The sequence below is a fragment of the Saccopteryx leptura genome, chromosome 6 (assembly GCF_036850995.1).
Source record: "Saccopteryx leptura isolate mSacLep1 chromosome 6, mSacLep1_pri_phased_curated, whole genome shotgun sequence".
Taxonomy (NCBI): Eukaryota; Metazoa; Chordata; class Mammalia; order Chiroptera; family Emballonuridae; genus Saccopteryx; species Saccopteryx leptura.
Window position 1 is genome coordinate 76879069 of NC_089508.1, and position 11592 is coordinate 76890660.

The following is an 11592-nucleotide window of genomic DNA, read 5'->3' on the forward strand; positions in this document are numbered from 1 at the left end:
TATCTTCTGGCCATGGGCCCTCGGAGCCGCAAGCGTCAGGAGGGGGCAGTGCAAAGTACCAACGATAGTAGTGCGCTCAGCAAGAGTTCCCTGGCAGCGCGCGGGTACGTGCACGACACCTTCGCCTCACTTCTAGTTCCGGGGACCGTGCGCCGCGCGCCGCTCATCCACCGCGGCTACTACGTCCGCGCACGCGCTGTAGGACACTGCATACACTCCTTCCTGGAACGGACGTGCGGGGTTCCGAGTGCGCGTCGTGCTCAGATCCTGTCACTGGGAGCAGGCTCAGACTCGCTCTATTTTCGCCTCAAAAGTGCAGGCCACCTGGCTTGGGCTGCTGTGTGGGAGGTAGATTATCCGAACGTGGCGCGGCGCAAAGCAGAGAGGATTCGAGATACGCCGGAGTTGTGCGCGATAACTGGTCCTTTCCAGAGCGGGGATTGCGCGTCAGCTCTGTGCTTTGAGAGCCTGGACTACCGCATCCTGGGTTTGGACTTGAGGCACCTCGAGCGACTCGACCAAGCCCTGGCCGCCACGGGCCTTGATGCGGCCGCACCCACTTTGCTCTTGGCTGAGGCTGTGCTGACCTACCTGGAGCCAGATGATTCCGCGACCCTCATCGCCTGGGCAGCCCGGCGTTTCCCGAATGGCCTTTTCGTGATTTACGAGCAGATGAGGCCGCATGACACCTTTGGCCAGTTCATGCAGCAACATTTTCAGCAGCTAAATTCTCCTCTGCATGGCCTGGACCGCTTTCCCGACGTGGAGTCCCAGGAGCGCCGCTTCCTTCAGGCTGGCTGGACTGCCTGCAGTGCCATAGACATGAATGAATTCTATCGCTGCTTTTTGCCGGCAGAAGAACGCCAGCGCATGGAAAATCTTGAACCCTTTGACGAGTTTGAGGAGTGGCATTTGAAGTGTGCCCACTACTTCATTCTGGCTGCATCTAGGGGAGACACTTTCTCAAAAACATTGGTGTTTCCATCCTCAGAGCTGTTTCCTCGGGTAGAGCCTGCTTCCACTTCAGGAATCCTCCCAGCCAATGTTGTCTCTAGTGACATCCAGGGCCCAAACTTGAAGAGATATGGCCATGCCTCTGTCCTTTTGAGCCCAGGCCTTATTCTCAGTGGAGGTGGATTTGGGGAGCAGGATGGGCGACATTGCCGAGTGAGCAAGTTTCACTTGCTCTCAAGATACTGTGACTTTGAATGGAAAGGCAAACAAGTATGCAGTTGGGGGACTGGAGTTCAATGGGATGGACGCCTTTATCACACCATGACAAGACTTTCCGATACTCAGGTTCTGGTTCTGGGAGGGAGACTGTCCCCAGTAACTCCAGCCTTAGGAATTCTCCAACTTCATTTTTATAGGAGAGAGGATAATAGTACTGAGGACCTAAACATAAAAGTAACAAAGTCTGGCCCAGAAGAAGATTCCACTTTGTCATGTTGGCGGCATTCAACAACAGAAGTATCCTATGAAAATCAGAAATATTTGTTTGTGTATGGGGGTCGAACTGTAGTGAAACCTGTATTAAGTGACTGGCATTTTCTTCATGTGCAGACAATGGCTTGGGTCAGGATCCCAGTGAAGGGGGAGATTCCTGAAGGTCGGCATTCCCACAGTGCCTGCAGCTGGCAAGGGGGAGCCCTTATTGCTGGAGGTCTGGGTGCTTCTGAGGAGCCATTGAGTTCTGTACTCTTTCTGAAACCAGTCACTTGTGGATTCCTCTGGGAATCAGTAAACATCCAGCCTCCCATTACCCCAAGGTACTCCCACACAGCTCATGTGCTTAATGGGAAGCTTCTACTGGTTGGAGGGGTCTGGATTCATTCCTCCTCAGTCCCTGGAGTGACTGTTATCAATTTGACTACAGGAATGAGCTCTGAGTATCAGATTGACACAACATATGTGCCATGGCCGTTAATGTTGCATAACCATACCAGTATCCTCCTTCCTGAAGAGCAGCAGCTCCTGCTCCTTGGAGGTGGTGGGAACTGCTTTTCCTTTGGCACCTACTTCAACCCCGATATAGTAACATTAGATCTTTCTTCCTTGAGTGCTGGGCCATAAGGACTGGATTTTCAATATATTTAGGACCCACTAAAGTAAAATAATAAAGGTTTTCACAAATGGAATTTGACTTTGGCTTTATAGAAATTACCATACCTTCCATGCTCGTCTTTTTATTTTTTTGTTTTAATTAGCACTACTATCTAGTGAAGAAAGTAAAAGTTTTTTAAAGTACATAGCATCATTCAGAGAGATGGTACAAAAATACAACATAAGTAGGCATATCTTAAGAGAATGGTCATACAGTCCTAGAGAGTAGGAATTGGGGGCCTTTGGATCTAGTTAATTGGTCTTTCTCCTGTTTTCTAATCTATGTTTATCCATTTATTGAGTTACAATGACCTTTAACCTAAGTCAAGTCAAAAAATTTCCACTCCTAGGCTTTATGATTTGAGATGGTATGTTGGAAAAAATTTCACAAAGATCCTTGATAAGAATCTAAGGTTGAATATAGTTGACCTCATTCTTCATGTGTGAAACCTGAAATGAACCCAGTTGCAGTTTGATTGAAGCACTGTAGGCCCTGGCCGGTTGGCTCAGCAGTAGAGCATCAGCCTGGCGTGTGGAAGTCCCAGGTTCAATTCCAAGTCAGGGCACACAGGAGAAGCAACCATCTGCTTCTTCCCCCACCCCCCTCTCTTTTCGCTCTGTCTCTCTCTTCCCCTCCCACAACCAAGGCTCCATTGGAGCAAAGTTGGCCCCAGCTGCTGAGGATGGCTCCATGCCTCTGCCTCAGGCACTAGAATGGCTCTGGTTGCAACAGAGCAACAGCCCAGTTGGGCAGAGCATTGCCCTCTGGTGGGCTTGCCAGTGGATCCCGTTCGGGAACATGTGGGAGTTCTCTGCCTCCCCATTTCTCACTTCAGAAAAATAAAAAAATTAAAAAAGCATTGTGCCATTTAGTGCAGCAGAGAACTCTGGGATAGCTTTAATAATAACATTTGTCAGACTTTATTGAAAGACATGCTTTTGTTCCATTTTTGCCACTGGTTCCATATTTAGATTTATGAGTGCTTATAAACCAAACAATTTTGATGTTCCTACTCATTGTATACATGGTCTGATAATGTTTTGCTTCAGATCTACTCTCCACCTGTCACTATGGTCTGTGCCTCAGGAGTCCAACCTTCATGGACTGCATCAGTGAGTTTCCTTGTTCTTTAGTTTCTGGTGTGTTCTACCAGTCAGAGGCACCAGAGGGGGATGTAGGGCAAGAAGAGTGGATCAGGTTATTTCTAGTGTTTACCCTACCAGTCTACCAGTTGGCAGAGTCTGTTTTTTCTTGTCAAAGGCCACACCTGTCATGTAACCCTGTCCTGTAAGATTCTACATCACTCCAAATTCCAGTAATTGTTCCTTCTTGCCTCTTCAAGCCTAGGAGTTGTAATGTTCGTTGCTAGACCTGAGCTGCACTGTTCAATATAGTAGCCGTTAGCTATGTGACTGTTTAAACTTAAATTAATAGAGATTAAATAAAATTAAGAATTCAATGACTTAGTTGCATTAACCACATTTTAAGTGTTCAATAGCCACATATGGCTAATGGCTATGACACTGGACAATGTAAATGTAGAACATTTCTATCATTGCAGAAAGACCTGGACACTGCTGAGGTACTTCACCATCTTAATGTGGCTTCCCTTAACCTGGCTCACCCCCTTTTAATTAGTATCTTAATTAAACTCTCCTTGATTATCCCCTTTAAGTGGATCATCTGTCCTAGAGAGCCTTGTGAGATCTGAAGTATCTTAGGTATTCATCCTTAAAATGTAAGCCTTAATTTCTCATCTAAATTGTGCCTCAAAAGGTAGTGGCATTGGTGGTACCAAGTGTACTACTTTAGTATTTATTAGTCTTCAGTCCTTGGAAGGTTAATAATATCTTGAGATTCTACAAGTACCTAAATTCTACAAGTACTATCGATATTAACATCTTGATGGACTTAGTATTCCACAGAACCCTCTTTCCCTAATTATTTTTATTATAACAACTTTGCATATAAATATGAAAAGTGGTTAATGTAAAAACTGAGTAGCAAACACACCTGAGTGTATGGAGAGGGCAATGTTGGCTCTATGAGATGAAAGCTTTCAGAAAACACCCTTTGTCTAATTTTAACTTCACTGAGACTGCAAGAGCCCTTTCAAGGGACGTTGTTATAGTCATGAATGAGTTCTGGGAGACAAGGATAACTACAGTTAGGCATCTGGTAAGATTACAGGTGGTTCTAGGTAACTGGCAGGAATATAATCAGAAGGGGGAAAAGCTCCTTGCTTTTTTTTTTTTTTTTTCTAAAAATTTTCTAATTAAACAGGGAGGCAGTCAGACAGACTCCCGCATGCGCCCTACCAGGATCCACCTGGCATGCTCACCAGGGGGCGATACTCTGCCCATCTGGGGCATCGCTCTGTTGCAACCAGAGCCACTCCAGCGCCTGAGGCAGAGGCCACAGAGCCATCCTCTGCGCCCGGGCCAACTTTGTTCCAGTGGAGCCTCGGCTGCAGGAGGGAAAGAGAGAGACAGAGAGGAAGGAGAAGGGGAGGGGTGGAGAAGCAGATGGGTGCCTCTCCAGTGTGCCCTGGCCGGGAATCGAACCCGGGACTCCTGCATGCCAGGCCGACGCTCTACCACTGAGCCAACCGGCCAGAGCTGCTCCTTGCTTTTTTATTTACTGTTTCTCAGTCACTACAGCCTACTTCCAATATTCAGGAGCAGATCAAGGCAGAATATTGATGAAATGAGAGTTCTCAGCTGTGTAATAATACCAGCATACTAATCAAGAAATGACTCCAAAGCCCAAAGAACACTATAGTGCTATCTTTTAGATAGTGCCACCAACCATTATTAATTCATTATTCTTGGGGGGAACAAAGGTGGTGGTGGTATGGTTGTGGTGGAATCATAAAGGGAATATGGGTTATGCCAGAGCCAAATTAGTAGTGCTATGATGCCTATTCTCTCAAGCACTGCCCAGTATGGTGCATTATGATTAATCGAGCTTGTTTCCAGAGAAATTACCACATTTTCTGTAAGTGATTACCAGATTAAGCATGCACTCCACCTCTAACATCATACTTGCATCATACTCGGTTAAGGAACTAGTAATATCTCAAGATCTATTCATTAGAGCACTTAAAAGTTTTGTCAGCAACATTTACTTTGTGCCTTAGGAACAGTGCTCTGTATGGACTGGTGCTAGATCCCAGTTTCATAGCAGTAATCTGAAGCACTTAGAGATGCGGGCCAGATTGAGACCTCAAATTGGACAATAGTTTTTGCTTCTCCATTCACCTCTGAATATTTTTGTTCTAAACTTCTGTAATGGAACTTGAGGGTAGTAATGAGAGTTAATGAAAGACCTAAGGAAGAGAGAGAAGTTCTTATGAATCTCTACTGTTAAGGTCTCAAAACCAGTATCATACTAGTGAGGATATGAAAACAGGTTAAGAACAACTCTTTGGGGATGTGTTCTTCAGAGGCCAGTTCTGCTCTTTCCTTGTGTGCTTAGGATCTTACCACTGAGTGTCCGTTTTTCATCTTTCTACAGATTTAATCCTCCTTAACAATGTTAGGAAGTTGATACATAACAGATGTGTTCCAGTGCCCAGGCACTGCCTTGGTCTTCTCTTTCAGTGATCTCAGATCTTGCAAGTCCTGGTGTATTCTATAGGCATTTTGTGATTCCCAAATGTAACTTCAAACATATCTACTCTGAGACGCACCCTCCATGACATCTGGAAACTACTCCCATATAGCAGCCCCAAATGCAATCAAACACTCTCTCCCTGTGCTAGAGAAGCCTGTGCTCTTTGAAGAATCTGGTCAATAATAGAAGAACCAGTTACTAAGGTGAGGTCTTAAGTCATGGGGACCATCCAATAATATCTAGTGTCATATTAAAACTGAACTAAGCTTTTTGACTGCAGTTATAAAGAAGAGAATATAAAATAGCATCAGACTGACAAAGTATGTCATGAATCTTGCATAATCACATTTGGACTTGCTGTTTAAAAGGAGAAGGAGAGCCTGGCCTGTGTTGGCACCGTGGATAGAGCGTCAACCTGGAATGCTGAGGTCACCAGTTCGAAATCCTGGGCTCGTCTGTTCAAGGCACATATGACAAGCAATCAATGAACAACTCAATTGAAGCAACTATGAATTGATACTTCTCATCTGTCCCCTTCTCTCTGTATAATCAATAAATAAAATCTTTAAAATTAAAAGAAGCAGGGAAATATGTAGAACAGAAATCATAAAATGTATAACCAGCTTTAGGGAAGGTTGAGATTTCCTTGGATATTAATAATTATGTAATAATTCCACAGTTTAGTTCTAAGACTGCTCATTTATTTATCTTGGACAATGACATAAAACACTTGGTTGGGAAGAGGTAGTTTCTTGACTAAGGGAAGGAATTATGTCTGTCTAGTTTACTTCTCTATCCCCATAGTAGATGTTCAATAAATACTTGTTGGATGAAGTTCCAACCTGACACTCAAATTATATTTGAACTTTACTATTGTGCCTACCATGTACAAACAGATATCAAAAATCCTTTAAATGCCGTGTATGGGGATGGGAGACATCAAAGTTTTATTTATTTTTTAATTTTTATTTATTTATTTTTTTGGACATCAAAGTTTTAAAGGCCCCCTGTTTAAGAGTTGTTTTTTTGTTTGTTTTTGTTTTCTGTTTAAGAGTTTTTAAAATTCAACTGCATTGGCCTAGGTTAGACTTCCCAGTGTTACTCCTAGTGTTACAGATTGCACCTGACCCTATTCCCTGATTGCAATTTCTAGCTGATCCTCATCATCTTTTGCTCAATTTTGGACCATGGTTACCCCATGTCTTTTGGAAATGAAATGAGCTAATGTTGCCAAAATGTTAATCTGAGGGAGTAGGAACACGCAATTAAATGTGCTCATGAGCACAAACACACAAAATATTCCTAGGATGTGGTGATGCTTCAGTGGGCATGACTTGGTATGTAACTCTCAAAATAAGTTTAATAGAGGGAGAGGAAATACCTTGCCCTAATACTTATGTGAAAAGTCATTTGCTACCTAATTGGCAGACTAAGGATAGGAAATAAATTGTAGTAAGAATGATTTTTAGGATATTACATCACATGCTGCTTTTCTCATTCCTTAGCCTTTGTCTACACTTTTAAACTTTTCATTAGAGCTTCAACCTCTGATTCATATTTATACTTGCTATTTCAGGAAAAGTTAGCAAAGATGAGCTTTCTTATTTATAAATAGATTAGCAACATAACCAATACTTAAGAGGGAAAAAAACTTTGCCATCATCACCCCACCAAAAAAAACTCCATTTGAAAAGCAAAGTCTGGCACTGGCCGGTTGGCTCAGTGGTAGAGCGTCGGCCTGGCGTGCAGAAGTCCCGGGTTCGATTCCCGGCCAGGGCACACAGGAGAAGCGCCCATCTGCTTCTCCACCCCTCCCCCTCTCCTTCCTCTCTGTCTCTCTCTTCCCCTCCCGCAGCGAGGCTCCATTGGAGCAAAGATGGCCCGGGCGCTGGGGATGGCTCCTTGGCCTCTGCCCCAGGCACTAGAGTGGCTCTGGTCGCGACAGAGCGTCACCCCCTGGTGGGCGTGCCGGGTGGATCCCGGTCGGGCGCATGCGGGAGTCTGTCTGACTGTCTCTCCCTGTTTCCAGCTTCAGAAAAATACCAAAAAAAAAAAAGAAAAGAAAAGCAGAGTCTAAATGGATACAGAGAACAGACTGATGGTTGCCAGAGGAGAGGGGAGTTGGGAGACTGGGTAAAACAGGTGAAAGGATTAAGAAGTACAGATGGGTAGTTACAAAATAGTCATGGGATTGTAAAATACAGCATAAGGAATATAGTCAATAATATTGTAATAACTATGAAAGGTGCCAGTTGGGTACTGGAAATACTGAGAACACTTTGTAAAGTGTATGGTTGTCTAACTACTATGCTGAACACCTGAGACTAGTACAAAATAATACTGAATATAAACTGTAATTGAAAAATAAAATTTAAATTAAAAAGGAAAATTTTAATAACATACACATAAAGCAGAGTCAGACCTCAATCCACTGAATTTTTACTTATTTATTTAGTTAGTTATTTAGTGAGAGATGAGAGATGAGAAGCATCAACTTGTAGTTGTGCCACTTTCATCATTCATTGATTGCTTCTCATATGTGCCTTGATGGGGGTGGGCATGACAATAGCTCAACCTGAGCCAGGGACCCCTTGCTTAAGCCAGAGACCTTGGGCTCAAGCCAGTGACCTTGGGCTTCAAGCCAGCAACCTTTGGGCTAAAGCCAGTGACCCAGAGCTCAAGCTACATGAGCCCATGACCTCAGAGTTTTATCCTGGGACCTCCCTATGGACACTGAGGAGAATAGATGCAGGAGGTCAAGAGTTAAAGCAGGAAGACTTTTTGGAAGGCTGTAGATGAGAAATGATGTTGATTCAGCTAGGATGGTGAAAAATGGTGGCATTTGCGGTATATTCTCAAGGATGAGCCAACAGAATTTCCTAATGAACTAGGTATAGAATATGATAGAAAGAGAAATGAAGGATGGGCTCCAAAAATTTAAGTAACTGGAAAGTTGGAGTTCTCATCAACTGAGTTGGGGGAGACTACAGGCAGGGCAGATTTGTAGGCATTGATCAGAAGTTTCAGGCTAGATGTGTTGACTTTGGGATGTCTGTTAGACATCCAAATGGAGAGTTACTTACTCAAATATCTATTTTATAACCTCCCCCCTTTTTTTTTTTACAGAGACAGAGAGAGGGATAGATAGGGACAGACAGACAGGAACAGAGAGAGATGAGAAGCATCAATCAGCAGTTTTTTGTTGCGACACCTTAGTTGCATTGATTGCTTTCTTATTTGTGCCTTGACTGTGGGCCTTCAGTAGGCCAAGTAACCCCTTGCTCCAGCCGGCAACCTTGGGTCCAAGCTGGTGAGCTTTGCTCAAACCAGATGAGCCCTCGCTCAAGCTGGCGACCTCGGGGTCTTGAACCTGGGTCCTCCACATCCCAGTCTGATGCTCTATCCACTGCGCCACCACCTGGTCAGGCTATAACCTCCCTTCTTATCCACTACATTCGCTCATGTTTTCCTTTTCCTTCTATACATAACCAGACTAAATACATGAACAGAATTGGCAAATAAAAATGGCTGAACTGGAAATACAAATTGTAGCTTGATGAATAAGAGGAGCAAATCCTCTGTGAGATGACCCAAGTTTGGCAGCTCCTGGCTCCCAGAGCCCCTCCTGGAACCACTTTCATTCAGACCCATTGTCTTGTTTCCCCCCCCCTTATTTTTATTTATTTCTATATTAATATTTATTATACATACTCTGTATACATACTTCATTAGCAGCTTTTTCAGAAAGCCAGAATGTCTCATCCCCTGCCACACCTGCTCCCCTTACTTAATATCCCAGTTATGTGGAACTATATCTAGGTCCTAAAGCACATGATACTGTTTCATGCCTCCATTCCCTTACTTACAGTGTTTTCCCAGTCGAGACTTCTTGGGGAGAAGAGGGATAAAATTATTTTTACAATTTATTTATATTTTTACATTTCATTTATTCATCTTTTTAGAGAGAGGAGACACAGAGTGAGAGAGAGACAGAGAGAGGAAAGAGATAGAAAGAACAGAGGGAGGAGCAGGAAGCATCAACTCCCATATGTGCCTTGACCAGGCAAGCCTAAATTATTTTTATTGGAAAACAAATATACAACTTGGAATGGATTTGAGGCAAATTATTCCATAAGTAGATTTTCTTTAAGTGGCTAAACAAAATTTAAAAATCAAGTAACAATAAAAGAAAATGTTTATGGTACAGGATAAGCAGTACAAAAAATAGTGTACAAGTAACTTAATTAATACACCTATTTTGTAATAGTGCAACTTTTAAGTATATATTATCAACTGTGCATAGGCCATGTAGAGTTAAACCTCACATTTCAACAACAAAATGCTGACATTTCCTAAAGAAAAGTGCTTTAAAAAAAAAGATGTTCCTTTCACTTGACCAACTTCATCTAAATTTAGATGTGCGGAAGGGTTTAGATTTATCCAGAGTAAGCCACAAGCAACACGTTACTTGATAGATTTTCTAAAATAAGGTTTCAGGACAATGACAGTAAAATAAAGGAAGAAAAACCTGGAGGAATAAAGTCCTAATTACTATACATGCATTTTTTTTTTGAGAGGAGGGGAGTTAGAGAGACAACTCCCACATGTGCCCCAACCAGGATCCACCTGGCAACCCCAGCCTGGGGCTGATGCTTGAATCAACTGAGCTATCCTCAGTGCCTCATGCCAATGCTTGGACCAATCGAGCCACTAGTTGTGAGAGGGGAAGAGAAAGAGAAGGGGGAGAGAAAGTGGAAGAGAAATAGATGGTTGCTTCTCATGTGTGTCCTGATTGGGATCAAACCTGGGATGTCTGCACACGGGGCTGATGATCTATCCACTGAACAGATTGATCAGGGCCAACATGCTTTTTTTTTTATAGTAGGGTAAACTACTATAAAAAGATAAGTTACAAAGAAAAGGCAAATAAATGATTTTGTATAAAAAATTTAACACATTCTATACAATGTCTTCACTCTACTGTCATCATTTATACACTCTCTGTAGTTGACTTGACCATCACCATCAATATCTGCTTCCCTGATCATTTCATCAACTTCTTCGTCTGTTAACTTCTAAGGTTTGCCATAACATGGTGAATCTCTGATACAGTAATATAGCCATTGCCACCCTTACCAAAGACACAAAATGCTTCTCTAATTTTTTCTTTATTGCCTATATCTTTTATTTTTCCTACCATCATTGTCAGAAATTTCAGAAAGTCAATTGTGCCATTAGCATCAGCATCCACTTCATTAATCATGTCCTATAACTCTGCGTCTGTGGGATTCTGCCCAGGAGACCTCATTACAGTTTCCAATTCCAGTTCCTTTGTTGTTATGGTTCCATCACCATCTTGTCAAATAGTGAAAAAGTTTCAGTGAATTCTGTATTCTGCTCTTCAGTCAATTGGTTGGCCATGCTGCAAGCTCTACTGGTCTCTAAGACGCAACCATACAACCACTTGGCTTGCTCACTCAACATGGACTCCTAGTTGAAATTCTTGACACTGCCCCTCTTACCTTATTCTCACACAATCCCAATGTTGGTAATACAATTCCTACTTGACTTTCAAAGCTTATCTTTGGAAAGCATTTCCTGGTTTGAATCCTCTGCCCTCCCCACCCCCTTTCAGTCTGGGATAGGTTGCCCTTCTGTATTGCCATAGCACCTTGTAAATATCATCCATATTGTACTTACCATGTTGTGTTATAATCTGTTTTCTAGTCTGTGTTCTCCAGATTGAAGTTTCTTAAGGGCAAGAATAGTATTTTATTCATTGTTGTATTCCCAACACCTAGCATTCCTTTTTTTTATTATTTATTTTTTTATTAATTTTACTAGGGTGACATCAATAAATCAGGGTATATATG

The 11592-nt window shown here is 42.7% G+C and overlaps 1 protein-coding gene and 1 pseudogene across 1 annotated transcript; one reads left to right on the forward strand and one right to left on the reverse strand.

The window, feature by feature from the left end:
* Positions 1–10: 10 nt before the first annotated feature.
* On the forward strand, positions 11–2321 carry LCMT2 (leucine carboxyl methyltransferase 2). Its single transcript, XM_066343289.1, has one exon. It carries the CDS (start codon positions 13–15, stop codon positions 2071–2073), a length of 2061 nt encoding a protein of 686 aa, XP_066199386.1. The 5' UTR covers positions 11–12; the 3' UTR covers positions 2074–2321.
* Positions 2322–10628: 8307 nt separating this feature from the next.
* Positions 10629–11140, reverse strand: LOC136376473 (calmodulin-like; annotated as a pseudogene).
* Between the last annotated feature and the right edge of the window lie 452 nt (positions 11141–11592).

What these genes read in the sequence shown, in the direction of transcription:
- LCMT2 (XM_066343289.1), top strand. Translation starts at nt 13, where the DNA reads ATGGGCCCTCGGAGCCGCAAGCGTCAGGAGGGGGCAGTGCAAAGTACC.